Genomic DNA, 16,405 nt, shown 5'->3' on the forward strand with positions numbered 1-16,405 from the left:
TTGTGCAGAATTTCTCTCAGAGGGGAACCATTTGCTCGCAAACCCAGCCCCGTTTTCTCCCACTGTGACAACAGTCGAGGGCAGAGAGCTCACCCTGTGAGGGGTCTCACCCCCTCTTCCTCAGGCCTGGCCTCCTGTGGGTCACTCACCCTCGTACAAAGCAGGGCACCACTTCATCCGTCTGGATCCGACTGAGCCACGAGGAGCACACTCCGTGGTGGATTGGTCCCTCTCCATCTGGGAAGGGAGGGAGGGATGGAGGTCTGTATGTGGCACATCACCCTGTTTTCTTTCCTAAAACCCTCCCTGCTACATCCTGCATGAACACCTCCCTGAAACATTTCCTATCTCAGCATCCATTCTCCACAAAGTTGGCAGAGTTTGGCTCTTGGATCCCTCTGTGGAGCTACCCAGGACCCTGACCTGGCATAGCTGGACCTCCACAATCCTTAGGGATCACCCAGCTCTCCTTTGGACCTTTTTGGCAGGAGCAGCATCATGATGCTCCCAAACACAAACCCTCCATGGCAGCTCCACTGTCCTCCTGTGTCCTGCAGAGCACCAGGGCTGTGTCCATCCACACCATGACCATGCTTGGATACATCAGTGTCACTGCTACAGAAATTTGGCTATTGGGAATGTGGATTTTGGGGTGGGCAAACAGAATCCTACATGGAGCTTGGGTTATGTACCTGCCTGTGTCAGGATGAAAGATTTAGCTGTGGGTGTGTGTTCTATCCCCATCTGTCAGAGCTGGGGCAGCTATCTCTGTTTATTGGGCAGTTTTCTTTATCTCCTCCACAGCCAATCCTCCCTCCAGGAGATCTCTTCTGTTCATGGCCAGTGAGTGTCCCTGCATGGCTGAGAAAATTCCATCATCCCATGGGGAGAGGCTCTGCCCAGGGGAGGAGCCAAGCATTCCTACCTGGATACAATCTGACTTTGGCAACACCACAGCAGCCTTTGCCCACTGCATTCCCAGAGGAGCAGCTTTCTTCCCCACTGCATTCCCAGAGGGAGCCCAGGCCCATCTCCAGCAGCCCCGGAGCTTCAGAGGAAAACCCCACCCTTGTCCAGGATCCCTGCTCCAGCAGAAGCACAGCTGGCACTGCAGGAGGGCTGAGCCACCATGGGATGGGACTGCTGCCACCACCGTGACCCACAGGCTGCCAGGGCATCTTCTGACTCTGTCAGTGTTGTTTTGTATTACTGCATTTTTATTTTACTTCTATTTTTTCCCTAATAAAGAACTGTTATTCCTATTCCCATATCTTTGCCTGAGAGCCTCTTAATTTCAAACTTGTAATAATTCAGAGGGAGGGGGTTTACATTTTCCATTTCAAGGGAGGCTCCTGCCTCCCTGAGCAGACACCTGTCTTTTCAAACCAAGACACTGCCCCAGAAGTGTCATCTCTGTGTCACTGTCACTCTGTGACATTGGGACAGCAGTGGTTTGGGGGAATCTACTTGTGGCAGCAGCTGTCTGGCCACAGAGAGCAACAGGCACAACCTTCCCAGGCATTGTCCTGGGGAAGGCTGTGAGAAGATCAGAGAAAAGAATGATAAACAGTTCTTATCCTCACTTGCTGCACCTGTTGTTGTGAACATGTGGAATGTGTCATGGAGATTTGTTTACCAAAGGGTGATTTCTCGATTGGCCAATGGTGATGGTGTTTGGATTCAAGGACCAATTCAGAAAAACTGTATTGGACTGTGTCCCAGATTGAGAAGCAGGATGTTTTCTATTGCCATCTGTGCAGCAGTTGTCTTCTGGGCAGTTTTCCTTATCTCCTGTTAATGAGCCCATCAATGTCCTGCCCCATGACTCAGAGATAACTCCCTCCAGGAGCAGTTTCTGTATAACAGGTGATCAAGGACCCACCCATGACTCAGAATGACATCAGCCCATTGTGAGCTGCTCCGCCCAGGGGGGAGGAGATAAGCATTCCCACCTAGATATAATCTGGGGTTTGGGACAGAGCAGGCAGCCTTTCCACAGGTTCCCAAGAGGAACAGCTTGGGGTTTTTCACTAGACCTTCAGAGGAAGACTACACCCTTCTACAGGACCACTGCTCCAACAGAAACCACATCTGCCACTCCAGGAGGACTGCAGCCACTCCGATTTGGACTGCTACCAACACGCTGGCCAAAGGGGTGTCAGGTTGTATTCTGACTCTGTCAGTGGTTTTCCTTTTGTATTATTGAATGTATTTTGTTTATTTTCTCTTTCCTAATAAATTGTATTTCTGACTTGGAGTCTCTCACTGGTTTTGTTTTCAAACAAAAACAGACTGTCTGTAAGGGTGATGGGCTTCTGAATAAGTACAGTAAAATACAGTGATTGATCAGCCTTCTGGAATCATGGAGTCAATGCTGATTATTACTTGGCTGGGCATGTGTGCTACCACATCTACTCTTGCAGCAGGCTTTAAAGGAACATCTCCCTGGCAGAGATTTGGTGGGGCTGGCCCTGTGCTGCTGCTTTCCCCAGAGCCCAGCCCTGCGGCAGTACCTCGGGTGCGGTAGGACACCACAGCCACGGTGAGGTGCACCTCTCCTGGGTACATCTCTGGGGACGAGCTGATGGAGTAGTAGCGAGGCTGCAGGAGGGGCAGTTGGGTGAGCAGCAGCGTGGAGGGCATCTGCACCGAGGGGAACTCCTCCAGCACCTCCACGATCGTGGGGTTCTTGGACCACTTCCACTCCTCGTACTCCTGCAAGCCCTGGGAAAGAGGGAGGGAGGAGAGAGCTGCAGGATCCACCTTTTCCAGGTGCCTCAGGTGATATCCCAGGAGGTCCATGGCAAAGCTGGAGTGGCTGGCAGTGAAGGCACTCTGAGCCCTGCTCAGGGGTGGAGACTCAGCCTAAGCACAGTGTGGGATAAGAATGCCCTGGCTGGGCTGTGATTGCCCCCAGGCCCTTGCAGAACCTGGGGCTTGGGCTCTTTACCTTGCTGAGGACCTGCAGACGTTTCTTCTCCTTGTCACTGGTGGCCAGCAGAGCGAACTGCTGCAGCAGCAGTGGGGTGGGAGGCGTGGTGATGTCCAGGTAGTACTTGAAGGCCTGGAAGATGGTGCAGGGTGGGACACGGTTCTCGTCTGTCCAGTTGCTGATGACACCTGCCAGGAGGGAATCCAGCACAAGCCTGGGATCAGCTGAGCAGCAGGCCCAAGGCGGGCAAATCCTGGTTTTCATCCCTTTCTGAGACACTGGACTAGGGTTTTCCATCTCCAGTTACACCATGCATGGCAGCAGAGAATCAGATTTATCCCTGAAATACGGTGTTGGGATGGCCCCTCCACATCCCTTAGTTCTTCTTCCCAGTCCTAGACATTGCCCTTTCTAAGGGAATATAAACACCTTTTGTTTTTCCATGGAAAATCTTCCCCAGGGCCCTGCCCACCCTTCAAACCCTTGCTCCACATCCCAAGGGCAGACAAGCAATGGCTCTGGGCAGAGCAGGCATGAAGGAGGTGCTCCCAATCCAGGCAAACACAGCAGGGAGATGAAAATAATTTTCCTGGGGCCACTCACCTCCCTGAGGAGCTACAAGAACTTCAGGGAAAGGAGGAGAGAGGCCGCCTGTACTCCCTGGTTACCTAGAGCTGTGCTCCTCTCCTCCAGCAGCTCCACCTTCACCAGCTGGTTGGTTGGAGGGGCATCCTCAAGCCTGTCTATGAGGGCATTGACCAAGTCCTCGTGGTTGCCTGGGAAGACGCCCAGGTGGTCCCCGGGCTGGTACTGCAGCTCCTGGTGCCCGTTGGTGTGCAGGCGCAGGAAAATCGTCAGGCGGCTGTGGGGGAAGGAGGGAAAGCAGGGAAAAGGGGTTTGGGGGATCCTTCCCCAGAATCGCTGACTTTGGGATGATCTTTGGGAAAGCCCCCAAAGATCCTTCAGGGAGTGGCTGAGTCCTGGCCTCAGGAGCTGCTGGTGAGCTGGGCAGGGCTGGAGCACATCCAAGCTGTGGTGGCCGTGTCACCAAGGTCACAGTGCGGAGAAGGGACACTGCAGCACGCCCCGACTCACCCTCGGGGACTTTTTAAAAGGGAAAAAGCAATTTAACCTCTTGCTCAGCAATTTTATCCTTCCTTTGCTGCTCCTCCAGCCAGCTCCCCATCCCGTGGGCTGAGGGAGGGATCAACAGGAATTTCACCGTGCATGGAGGCCAGGAACACCCTCCACTGCCTTCCAGACTGACTCATGGCCTGCACAAAGGTGGATTCCATGGACATCCAGGGCTCAGGGGCTGTTTGCAGCACTGTTTTGGGTGCCCCAGGTGTGCCTTCAGCTCCCGGGACAGCTGCATCTCCTACCTGGACTTGGGGCTCTGCAGGTTCTGGCGTGTGAGGAGCCGGGCTGCATAGACGCGTTTTTTGTGGATGCTGTACAGTCCTGAGGAGGAAAAGAGTCAGGGAAGGGATTCAGCACAGCATGGCCAAGGCTTCTGTAGGATCATTGTGGGTTCACCCCTTCAGACCAGAGCTGACCACAGGGGTTTGACCTCTCTCCTGCGAGCCCAAGGGACCAGAAACCCCAGGGGTGACCCCAGCACGTTTTTTTAGTGACAGAGGAGGACTCCAAAACCACCCCTATGACACTCAGGGCAGTGCCCTCCCATTGCCCACAGCTCCTCTCGCTGCCAGTGCCACCTGGCTGGCTGGAGAGGATCTGGGAAGACCTGAGCCGGTGCTGCAGGAGCCGTGCTGAGGGGCCAGGTGTCCGTGGGCCGGACCTGCCTTTGCTCCACAACGCTCCACAGAGCAGCATTGCACAAAATAAGCCTGGAAAGATCCCAAGGTTACAGCTCCTCGCTTCAAAAAACGGGGTCAGGAGGAGGGAGAGCGGATCATATCCAAACATCTCTGTTACAGACACAGACAGGGACCAGCCAGAGGGGGCTGGGGTTGTTCCTTGGGCATGGAATGGAGGGGGGGAAAGGCAGGGCTGAAATGATGGGAATTTAACAGAGACAAAAAAACGGGGTCTGGCCCCTTTGCCTGTGTCTTGTCCATGTGCCCCACAGCCAGAGCCCTCCAGGTCTGTACCTTGTGTGAGCTCCGGGGCCTCAGCCACGTAGGTCAGGCGGAACTTGCTCCTCTTCCAGCTGCGGTCGTTGCTGATCAGGGAGTTGTTGGCTTTCTCGATGTTGACATCATCCCCCACGCAGAACACGTCACACGCTGCCTGCAGCACGCACCAGGCCCTCAGGCACCTCCCCGAGCCCAGCCGACCCCCTCATCCCAACCCACACGGAGAAGGAGCCCCCAGCAGGGTGGGGCTGTACCAGTGGCCATGGGCACTTCTCGTGGTGCTCTCCTTCCCATATGTTTGGGATGATGCAGGAATTCAACACGTTGGTGACCTTTGGGTGGTCGGCACAAACCAGAGCCTCGGCTCCCCTCTCTTTATTGTGGGCTGGAATGCCCCGGTGCCGGTAAGGGGAGGCTGGGTTTGAATCCAGCTCCAACCTCTGTCCTTCTCCCCCCCTGCTCCTCCGTGCAGCCCCAGGTTACCTTGAAGACCTTCTTTGCCCAGGTCCTGAAGGATTCCTCCTGGCCACAGAGCTCATCCCCTTCTCCCATGCGGAGGATCCTCTCTCCCCCCAGCTCCTCCAGGAGTGTGTCCACGGCACGGGCGAAGGCGCAGAAGTGAGGGTAAGCCCGGGAGCCCAGCCCAAACACGGAGAACCTGTGCAAGGATGGCTCAGCTGTGGCTGCTCGGCTGGGAGGGACCCTGAGTGGGAAGGTAATCCCACCAGAAGATACCAGAGTTTACTGGTGTGTTCCCTAAATCGTAGGGTTCACACCTCTCTCACACACACAAGGTGATGAGCAGTTTTCAACCCCGGCGTGCAGTGGGGTGACTCACCCCAGTGCAGCTGTTTTCACTTACTATATGAACAATTTATTCTAAGAATTCAGTTGATGTGTGGCTTTGGTGAAAATTTGCAGTTTGTGCTGCACTAGAGACCACACGTCTGGGCAGCAAGTCAGCAAATGATAGGTCAAGTTGAAAAGCTTCATCCAGATACAGCTATTAAGTTTTAAAAATCGCAGCTATTGATCTGAATTATTTCAGTTCAGAGCCAGGTCTCATGGAAACATTACAGGAGCAAGGAGCTCTTAAGTTTGTCAGAGCACAGTTGGCCCCTCCTGTCCCACCACCATCCACAGCAGCCTGGAGGGGTCTGCACATCACCAGAACACCTCAGGATGAGGTGGGAGCTGTGGGGTCTGTGCAGCACCGGCTCCTGCCCTGTCCCCTTTACCTGACGTTTGCCAGGGGCCCCGTGCTCTCGAAGTTGTCCCTGGAGTCAGGGCCATCACTGGAGGATTTCCGTGCGTCCGAGTAGGAGGAGACGCTGTTGAACCGGACCTTGTAGCTCCTGTGAACAGCGACAGCATCCAGGGTCACACTGGGGTCACCTGCGTGCCTCTCACCTGGCTTCGGGCTCACAGGGGTCCCAGCCGTGGGGGACACCAAAGCAGAGCTCAGGGCTCACAATTCCACGGGCAGGCGCTGTGGGAAGAGCGGAGGAATGTGCTCCCTCCGGGGGTAAAGCCATAGCAACCCATCTGCAGCCCGCAGCTGGAGCAGGAATGCTCCATGAGGTCCTTGTCACCTCCCACTGTGCTGGCCCAGGTGCTGGCCACCAGGTTGTCCCCAGTGGTGCAGAGCTGCCAGGATCTTTGGCTTTACCTGTCCTTCCCTGGCAGCACACAAGGTCGGTGTGTGTCTGAAGAGATATTCTGAGGGTTGTTTCATTCATAGGAAGTGGGAAATTAAAAAAAAACAACAACCCAAAACTGAGTGAGAAAAGAAGGGATGAGGAGGGGGAAGGGGAGCAGAGAAAAAAAAAATCTGACAACAGCAGAAGTATTTCTGAATTGAGCCATCTCCCAAAATTGCTCCGCACAAGAGTTTCTAAATTTACAGCCAGAGCAGTGAGCAGTGCTGCGTGCATGAGTCATGGCACAGCTCCTGCAGCCGGCACGGCACGCGGAGAGCACGGCCCCGAGCCCGGTGACAGCCGGGTCACAGAGCCCCAGCGCCACCTCTGCCCCTCAGCCTCCCCCCTCTCCTCAGACCTCCACGCCTTTCTGCTCCTCCACCTGCCTCAGGCCACTCTGCTGGCCCTGGCCGTGTCCCCCCGGGGTTATCCCGGGTTAGGTGGCCTCCCTCCCCAGGCTCCGAGATGCTCCAAGTTCATCTTGCAGTGTGGGGGATTTTCTGCAACCCAGACTCTGTTCAGGGCAGCGCGACCCTCTGGATTAGATGGACACAAAGCCCAAATTGCCGGGGTGGGTGCTGGGCCCAAGGCTGGGCCAGCAGCTGGAATGAGAAGGTCCTTGTGGTGTGGGTGGATGGGCTGCATTCGAACACAGGCTTGGAATAGGAATGGCTTAGGAATGCTCTGGGAAACCCTTGGGCAACCCCTGCTGTAAGACATGAGGAGCCAAACACGGAGCCCAGCTCAGCCTCAGGGCTGTGGGCAGAGAGCCCTGCCAGGATCCTGTGACACTGTCACACTGAGAGGTCACTCTGTCCTGAGGGGCCTCAGCATTCCCTGGGGGAGCTGGGACTCCATGGGGTGCATGGACAGGAGCTGCTCTCTCCAGCTCTCTTTCACCACTGTCCCTCTCCCCATCACAGCCTCCTCCAGGTCTCCTTTTCTCATTTCAAAAGGTTTTTTGTGCACTTGATGTTAGCAAGTCCTGGATATTGGTTGGGGCAATCCCAAAAAGAGAAGCTGTGGATGCCTGGATTCCTGGAAGTGTCCAAGGCCAGGCTGGACGGGGCCTGGGACAGTGCAGATTGTCCCTGCCTGGCTCTTAGAAACGCCTACCACACACTTGGAGGTGTCTGAGACAGCAAACACTGAGCTCAGGGGCTTTTAACCTCCTCAAATCTGCACCCAAGGAGAAGATCCTTGGGGTGAGAACCACATGTGGAACGCCCCTTTTCTCCATGCCCACCCCTCCAGGGCAGCCTGCACGTCCTGCTCTGTCACTGTCCCCGTTGAGGCACCAGGCCATGAGGAGCCTGGTGGGTTTTCGGCTGGGCAGCCCTGCAGGGATCCACCAGCTGCCTTGGCTGCACAGCAGGGCCAGCTCTGCAGAGCCACAGGATGGTCCCTGCCGTGTTTGTCACCGCCCCGGTGACACCGCCCCAAGTCAGGGCGCTGGAATTGTCCTGGATCCCCGGCAGGGCTGGTCCCTCCTGAATTAAGGAGCCGCCCTGTGCCAGTTGTTAGCTCAGGAGACATTCCAGGGCACAGCAGTGACCCAGTTCAGGGAAATATTTTATTCTTTGCAGCTAAAATAAGAGGAGACTCCAAATTATCATTGTCACTGCCCTCCCTTCCTTCCCCTCCCTGGGATCTGCACAAAGCTCATCCCCCCCTGAAGGGGGATTTTCTACAATTCAGACTCTGTCTCCAAGGTACCGGTTACAAACATCACAGGATTATCACAGCTCTTATTTTCCCTAGAAATCTTTTCACACCACGCATGGAGCTAAATCTGGTTCTCCAGCCCTCCCCCACCTACATCTGCAAGGCTGGGAACTCCCTTCTACCTCCAACTCTTTCTATTTTGGTGCCTCCTGGACAGGCTCTGGCTCTCAGAATCGATGATTTTGGGGAAATTCCTACTTTTATATGTTTTTTTAACAGATTCCTGCCTCTTCAAGATGAAGAGAGGAGCTTTAAGTGTCACCCCAGGGAATTACAGGCTGGGATCCACATGCAACCCTGACTCTGTGCTCTTGTCCTTCCTGGGACCTCCAGTCTCTCCATTCCCTGGCTCTCCAGGCAGTTCCTATTCCTGGATATTTGCAACGGTGAGATCTGCCTAAGGATTTCCCACTCCCCTGTGAGACGATGAAGGCAGGGAACCTGTCCTGCATGCTGAGGTTTAGACTGGGAGGGGAAAGGGTTGGAGTGGGAGGGGAAGGGGATGGAGCGCTCTTACTTCCTCTCCTCCAGGTTGGAGTTGGGATTCTTCATCTCCATTAATGCACAGCCAAATTTCTACAGAAAAAGAACAAAGAAGACCATCAGTTTTGCCAGGTTTTGCAGGAAACCAAGCCCTGAGCACAGCCTGGGCTGCGGCTCTGCTCCCTGCTCGCTGTTCCCAGCTGTCCAGGTCACAGCCCCCCAGCCAGGGGACTGTCACCTTGTGTGTGACACTGCTGGTGGTCACACAGGATGAACTGAACACGGGATCGGTGGCTGTGTCATGGCAGGGAATCAGGAGATAGCCCTGCTCCAGAGCAGGCTGGAGGCAGCTACAGCACCTGGACCTGGTTTGGGTCCTTCCAGCTCAGTCTGAGCCAAACGAGGACGTTCCTGGCCCTGTCCCCTGCTGTCCCCTGCTGTTCCCTGCTGTCCTACCTCTCCATTCTCAGGTGGGTCCCCATTGCCGAAGGTGCTGGTGACCACCAGGACCATGGTCTCGTGCTCCAGGTGCACCACATCGTATTCGTCCATGGACATCACCTGGGGGCACACAGAGGTTAAAGAGAGCTGGGAGCCTCCTGGGCTGCCTGGGGATGGGGACAGCACATCCCTGCTGAGATCTCTGCATGGGGAGGGTGGGACCAGGAGCTGGGAGGGACACGGACAGCCTGGAGCTGCCACTCGAGAGGCCGCAGCTGCAATCACTGCAGGAAATCAGGGATTTTTCTCCAACCCAGACCCACAGGGGCACACCCTGAAGGCCCTTGGCAGCTGTTTCCCATGCATCTCCTTGGAGCACCCCTGATTTCACACCCATCACGTGTCAGGAGCTGGGAGCTGGTACAATACCTTGGCATCAAAGGCGTGTTTGAAGATCTCACACAGGGTTTTTGCATAAACCTGGGACTTCCCCGTTTCCGTGGCATACAGGATGGTGGCCTTGACCCTCTTGGCCATGGCTTGGCCCATCAGCTTGGCTGAGAACTTCACAGCCCTGGGAAGCAGGAATAAATCCCAGTCAGAGCCTGGTCCTTACCGGTGTCTCTAGCCCAGACCTTTTTTTTCCTTATTAAATGAACAGCCTTACAAAGCTGTAGCATCAATTTTTTGTTTGTCACATGGCAAACAGAGAAGCCTTGGAAGAGCTCGACTTGTCAGAGAGGAAGAGGAGATGGGGGAGCTTGAACAGAGCTCAAATAACCTAAATGGGGTGAAAGAGGAAAACGCTAAACCAGGCATGGGGGTGGTATTTCTGCAGGGGCACAGAAGCAGGAGGAGAATCGGGGGCAGGGACAAAGAAAAAGAAAAAAGAAAAAAAAATAAAAAGGGAAAAGGAAAAGGAAAAGGAAAAGGAAAAGGAAAAGGAAAAGGAAAAGGAAAAGGAAAAGGAAAAGGAAAAGAAGACCTGGAACCAACCAGAGCTGGAGCTACAGAAGGAACAGCAGCTCTTCCATCCCTTAAATCCAGCCTGGCTCTGCAGGAGCTGCCCTGGCCAGCCCTGCTCCACACAGAGCCTGGGGACACCAAGGTCACACCGAGCTGTCCCAGTGCCTGGGATTTGCACTCTGGTGACACCGAGACCTCCCCTGGGAGGGGCAGGCTGGGGGGTTGCACATTTATCCGAGCCTTGTGCCCAGCTGGTTCTTTTCTGTGCCTGCAGCCGTGACTGGGGGCTTTTCCCCCAGTTTTCCCCACTGGCTCAGGGCACACAGAGGGGCCTGGGGGGCCACCAGCCTCTCTCCAATCCTGGCCCGGGTGATGCAGCGCCAGGAATGCTGATTCCTTGCCTGTGGCATCAGTGGGAGCACCGTGATGGGGGCAGGGGTTGGGTACTTGTCATTTTAGGGACATTCATGATCACATCAACACTGGTTTTCCTACATGTCAAACACCTTCTTTTCTAAGTGGACCACCAAGCCTTTAAATGGGGCCACCAGAAAGGCAGAAAGCCATCAGGTCTGGATTTAGGCTGCTGTTGCAACAGGGGAAGGCAATTTTTGGGAGGCTGAGGGAGCACAAAGCACCTCTGTGGCCTCTGCAAGAGGAAAGGCTGCCTGATTCACTTTGACAGCCCTTGCCCCAGGTTTTTGAGTCCAGCAGGGCTCCTGCATCCCCTTCAGATGAGCCATGGGGAACAGAGGCTGCAGCTGGAGTGGTCACATTGGGCAGGAGAAGTCCAGCCCACCCCGGCCCTCCTGCCCAGAAATACTCTGGTTTTGGGGAATCATTTAGGGAGGACAAAAAGAGCAAAGAGGAGGTAGAAACTCCTCCAGGCTGGTTTATCCTGCCTGCCCCTGGCAGCTCCTCCCCACGGCAAGGTCAGCCTCAGGAACATTTCTGTTTGCTGCTGCATCACCACCCTCAGTGAAGTTCTGCCCCTTTATCATCCCCTGGTGGCAGTGTCCCCTGTCCCCAGGAGCTGCGCTGGCCCCAGGGCAGGGAAGGGGCAGGGACTGCAGGCCTGAAGGCTCAGATTTGGCCAGACTTTTGAGTCTGAGCAGGCACCAAATCATGCTCAGGGCTCTGGGCTCAGGCTGCCTTTTCTACAGCTGATAAGCTCAGATCCAGACAGGATTAATGGTGAATTACAAAACCAATTCCTTTCCCTAGACCAGGAACAATGGAGATTTTGTTTTAAATGACCTGCCACGCTCACATTTTTATAAAACCATCCCTCAATGGGGCAGAGGGGAGCAATAAAAGAATTTTTCCTCCAAACTCCATGAATCCTCCTGCTCTTCCCCCAGCCCCAGTGTCAGCTGCAGGAGCACATTCCTCAGCTGCTGATCCTGTTTATGGATACACCACAGAGAGCAGCTCGCAGGAGGTGACAGCTGAAGAGTGGGAACAAATTGATAGCAGGGATTCGGGGAAACTGAAGCGTGGGGAGATGCTGTGACGAGCCAGGGCCACCTGGCAGCCTGGCCACCGTCACCAGGGCACACCCAGCCCTCTCCTGCCTTGGCCCAGGGCTCTGCTGCCACGGAACCAGCAGCTCCTCTCTGCCAATGGCCCTCCGGGGAGAAATTTGGGCCAGAATCAGCCAAAGGGTCCAAACTGAGCTTCATTCCTGCATCCCTGCTGCCGAGGAGCCTTGTCAGGGAAGAGGGACTGGGGTGGCCCCTTGCCAGGGGTCAACTGACCATGAAGTGCAAATCTCAGCTCAGCCCTGATCCATCTGCTGCCTGCAGGGAGGTTCCTCATTCCCATCTCCCCCCTTCCTTCCAAAGCAGGTGTTTGGAGGGTTGGGCACACGCTGGGGGCAGGTTCTCCTCAAGTAGGGAAAAAGTCAGTGGGAAAAGGAGGAATATGGACAGGAGTTTGATTTTGTTAGTGCCAGCACAGCCCTGAAGGGGGAGGGGGGGATCCTCCTGCCCCAAGGAAAGGAAAAACAGGCAAAACACCCTCCAAGAGTGGGAAAGCCATCCCTGAGCATCAAGACCTCCTAACCGCAGAATCAACAGCTCAGGAGAACAAACAATATCCAAGATCTGGCATTCACCTGGTCACACAACTTTTGGTGGTCTGAGGGGGTGCTCAAAGGACTGCCTGTGTCCCCAGGTGTCCCCCATGGCAGGTAAAGCCTTCAGTGGCCCAAAGCCCAGGCTCAGTGCATCATCTGTAGGGTGATGCACACACCCACAGGGTGCTTAAATCCAGGAGCAGCCCCAGACATTCCAGGCCTTTCCAGAGCACACTGGTACTCACTTTGCCAGCTTCTTAAAGCCAATGGCCCTCTTCTTGGTGGGTGTCCCATTGACCCCTTTCCAGACGTGGGTGTTCCAGGGGTCCGGCTAGGAGAGGGAAAAGCAGGATCAGAGGGTGGGGAGTGCTCAGAGCTCGGAGAAATGCAGCATCCACAGCACTGAGAGTCAAATTCTTCCAGTCAGGAAGGGGAGGAATAGCTGCTACTGCACAGCTCTCCCTCTCCTATGTCCCTGATCCTTGGAGCTTTGTCCGTTTGTTTTTTTTTTTTTTTTTGGGCAATGGAACAAGCCCAGGAAAATTGCAATCTAATAAACCCTCCTGGCTTGTAACAGCATCTGGCCAATTGCTCTGTCACCTCTCGAGAGGAGCGTTAATAGGCCACAGCCAAAAAGAAGACAACGCCAGAAGGGGAGAGGTGATAGAAACAGATCCTTTCCCCTGCTCTGGCCACAGGTTTTTTTCCCCTAAGAGGCCCTTTGGGAAGGGGAGGCAGCTGAAGCCAGGAGCAAGCACACAGAAGCTCATTCCGTGCCCTTGCAGGCTGCAATCAGAGCCAGGAAGCATTGGGGTGCCTGGTGGGCTGGTTACAGGAGTGAACAGACTGCTCCTGCTCTGTGATTATTCCTTAAGGGCTCTTGACTAAAGGTCACATTGTGTGGAAAGCACCGGAGCAGGGATGGCTGGATAACGAGGGAGTGTTTGCTTAGGGGTTTTTCTTCATGGTCTGGAGTGTTAAATACCCCAGCAGCAGTGCTTGATCCCCTGCTGGGGCTGCTGGGAAGGAGCCCCTGTCCCACTGTGGGATCCCCTGGGTGCAGGAGCCATCCTCTCAAACCTGCAGGCTGGAATGGATTTGGGATACAGGAGCCATCCTCTCAAACCTACAGGCTGGAATAAATTTGGGATACAGGAGTCATCTTCTCAAACCTACAGGCTGGAATGGGATATGGGATATGGGATATGGGATATGGGATATGGGATATGGGATATGGGATATGGGATATGGGATACAGGAGCCATCCTCTCAAGCCTGCAGCCTGGAATAGGATATGGGATATAGGATATGGGATACAGGAGCCATCCTCTCAAGCCTGCAGCCTGGAATGGGATACAGGAGCCTTCCAGGCCATTTCCTCGCCCACCCATTAGGCACTTCCAAAGTGTGATTAAGAATTGGGAGCTCAGGTGTCTCACATTCCCACGGAGGGGCAAAACCCCGTTATTACACAATGTTAGGGTGAAATAGCCATTGTGAAGGAATTGGATCCTGTCCCCCTCCTTCTTGCACCTCCTGAGCTCCCACTCCCACCCTGCCCTTGGCCACCAGGCACCGCTGGAGGGCAGAGGTGGGGACAGCACCTGGTACTCAAAGGAGGGCGTCAGGCGGTAGTTGAGCATCTCCTGGTGGAACACGGGGGTGATGCTGCCCGACATGGGCGGGACAATCCAGACCCAGTCGGCGGGACAGCCCCCCCGGCACCGGTACTCGTTCTCCATGTGCTTGATGAAGGACTCGGTGGCCGAGTGGTGGTCCACGATGGTCACCTTGTCACTCTGTCGGGGGACAAGAGGGCAGAGCCAGCAGTTGTCAACACATCCCAGAGGGAAAAAGCAAAAATTTTACATTTTGAGTGCTTGTCCCAAATATTCCTTACTCCCATGGTCTTTGGGGATGATCCAAGCTGGCTGCTGACCCTGGTCTTCCCAAGGAGGCTCTAAAGCTGCCCCAGTGCTTTGAGAATGGATGTGCTATGGGAGCCCTGTTCCCCCTGTCCTGGCCAAGCAGAGATGGGATGGATGGGATGGAGCATCCTCTGCTCAGACCCTTGGGAAGCTCTTCCAGCAGGGCAGCTCTGGGAAGGACTCTCACCTTTTGAAGCTGGGTGGCCAAGGACTGGTTTTGTTACTCAACCTTTAGGTGAAGGCTGGGCAAGAACCTGGGCCAGTTCCTGCCTCATGGATAGGTCAGAAGGGCTGGATTTCCCCCTGTTGGGATATTTCTTCTGGACCAGCAGGACTCAGGTGCTGGCAGTGTTGTTTTAAAACATCCAGAGTGTGGAGAGTATTAAATCTCACTGCAGCAGCCCAAATTCGGGAGGCACAGCCCAATTTCAGCCGTTGTGCTTGGGTGGATGTCTCCACACTTGTCCCACCCAGTCCCTGTGTCCCTCCAGGCTGGCCCAGACAAAGCAGGGTCCTGAGGTACCTGGAAGCTGTACAGCACAGCAATGTTGATCTCCACCAGGGCCTGGTCCTTCCACAGCGAGGACGTTTTCCTCATATCCAGGTTCATTTTCTTGGCCACTTGCTGTAACAACATGTGGCAGGAGGGGAAGGATTTAATGGCCAAAAAACAAGGAATGGAGAGCTCTGCTTGGGGGGAGGAACCCAGAGGCGAGGCCCAGGTTGGCACAAGGCACCCACAGGGCAGGGAAGGGCTGATGTTGTGCCTTTCTCTGGGAAGAAATCCTGCCTTTTCCTCTCCATGGCAGGAGCACGGTCTTTCTTCCTCCCTGAGCAGAGGCAGGTGGCCAAATGCTGCTGAGGAGGTAACCAAGAGCAGCTGGACACACACTGCTCCCTCCCCTCTGGTTTTCAGGAGACTGGGGAGGGACAGAGCCCCTCTAAATAACACAGCCTTCCCTGGGAGGTTTTGATGGATCCACACCCCCTGCACGGGCACCTTCCCATGGCTTGGCTTTGTCTCTCCCAGTGCGGGCATTCCCTGAGCCATGGGACCAGCTGGAGGGTCCCCAAGGGCACACACATCCCTGAGGAGCCACCCAGTGCCTTTTCACCCTTTCACCCTTTCATGTTTCAGCACTTGGCCTCAACTGAGCACATGACCAGGTGCCTGCCGACTCCCAGAGATTCTTTGGGAAGCCTGTGGGAAGCTCCACTGGGATCACAGTGGCTGTGTCAGACACCTGCTTGGACCCACAGGACACAGAGACCTCGCCAACCTCAGCCATGTGGCTCCAGGAAAATTCACAGAATCACAGAATGACCGGGTCGGAAGAGACCTTCAAGATCATCGAGTCCAACCCAGCCCCAACACCTCAACTAAACCCTGGCACCCAGTGCCACATCCAGGCTTGTTTTAAACACACCCAGGGATGGTGACTCCACCACCTCCCCACGCAGGCCATTCCAGAACTTTATCATTCTTTCAGTGAAAAACTTTTTCCTGATATCTAGTTTAAATTTCCCTTGGTGCAGCTCGAGGCTGTGTCCTCTGGTTCTGTCAGTGCTGCCTGGAGAAAGAGACCAGCCCCACCTGAGCACAGCCACCTTTCAGGAGCTGTAGAGAGTGATAAGGTCACCTCTGAGTCTCCTTTTCTCCAGGCTAAACAACCCCAGGTCCCTCAGCTGTTCCCCAGAGGGCTTGTGTTCCAAGCCCCTCTCCAGCCTCGTTGCCTCCTCTGGATGCACTCGAGCATCTCAACGTCCTTCCCAAACTGAGGGCCCAGAACTGGACCCAGAAGGGATATCCTGTGCTCTCCCAGTGTCCTGCCTGCTCCCCAGTAACCCCAGATCCACCGGGAGCAGCAGGAGTTACCTCCAGGATGTTGTAGCGGGAGTTGTCGCAGTAGTCGCGGACGCCGATCTCCGTGCCCATGTACCAGCCACTGAAAGGGCAGGCAGAGAACTCCAAGCCTCCGATCTCCAGGAGCATGTTGGAAACGGCTGGCAGCCCATACCACTTCAGGCCCAGGTCCTTAAACCACTCAAACCTG

The 16,405-nt window shown here is 55.0% G+C and overlaps 1 protein-coding gene across 2 annotated transcripts in view; it reads right to left on the reverse strand.

Moving 5' to 3' along the window:
• Positions 1-16,405, reverse strand: part of NOS1 (nitric oxide synthase 1) — a 59,988-nt gene that overhangs the window by 7,616 nt on the left and 35,967 nt on the right. For both annotated transcript variants that reach the window (XM_068209142.1, XM_068209141.1), the window contains exons 10-24: positions 16,228-16,402; positions 14,875-14,976; positions 14,028-14,222; positions 12,669-12,754; positions 9,810-9,954; positions 9,396-9,500; positions 8,974-9,032; positions 6,270-6,386; positions 5,515-5,689; positions 5,047-5,185; positions 4,315-4,393; positions 3,601-3,794; positions 2,951-3,120; positions 2,514-2,724; positions 150-237 (exon numbers count right to left, since the gene is read on the reverse strand). In XM_068209142.1, the coding sequence (XP_068065243.1) occupies positions 150-237; positions 2,514-2,724; positions 2,951-3,120; positions 3,601-3,794; positions 4,315-4,393; positions 5,047-5,185; positions 5,515-5,689; positions 6,270-6,386; positions 8,974-9,032; positions 9,396-9,500; positions 9,810-9,954; positions 12,669-12,754; positions 14,028-14,222; positions 14,875-14,976; positions 16,228-16,402 (2,040 nt within the window). The remainder of the gene's footprint in view (positions 1-149; positions 238-2,513; positions 2,725-2,950; positions 3,121-3,600; positions 3,795-4,314; positions 4,394-5,046; positions 5,186-5,514; positions 5,690-6,269; positions 6,387-8,973; positions 9,033-9,395; positions 9,501-9,809; positions 9,955-12,668; positions 12,755-14,027; positions 14,223-14,874; positions 14,977-16,227; positions 16,403-16,405) is intronic.

The sequence above is a fragment of the Anomalospiza imberbis genome, chromosome 18 (genome assembly GCF_031753505.1).
Source record: "Anomalospiza imberbis isolate Cuckoo-Finch-1a 21T00152 chromosome 18, ASM3175350v1, whole genome shotgun sequence".
Taxonomy (NCBI): Eukaryota; Metazoa; Chordata; class Aves; order Passeriformes; family Viduidae; genus Anomalospiza; species Anomalospiza imberbis.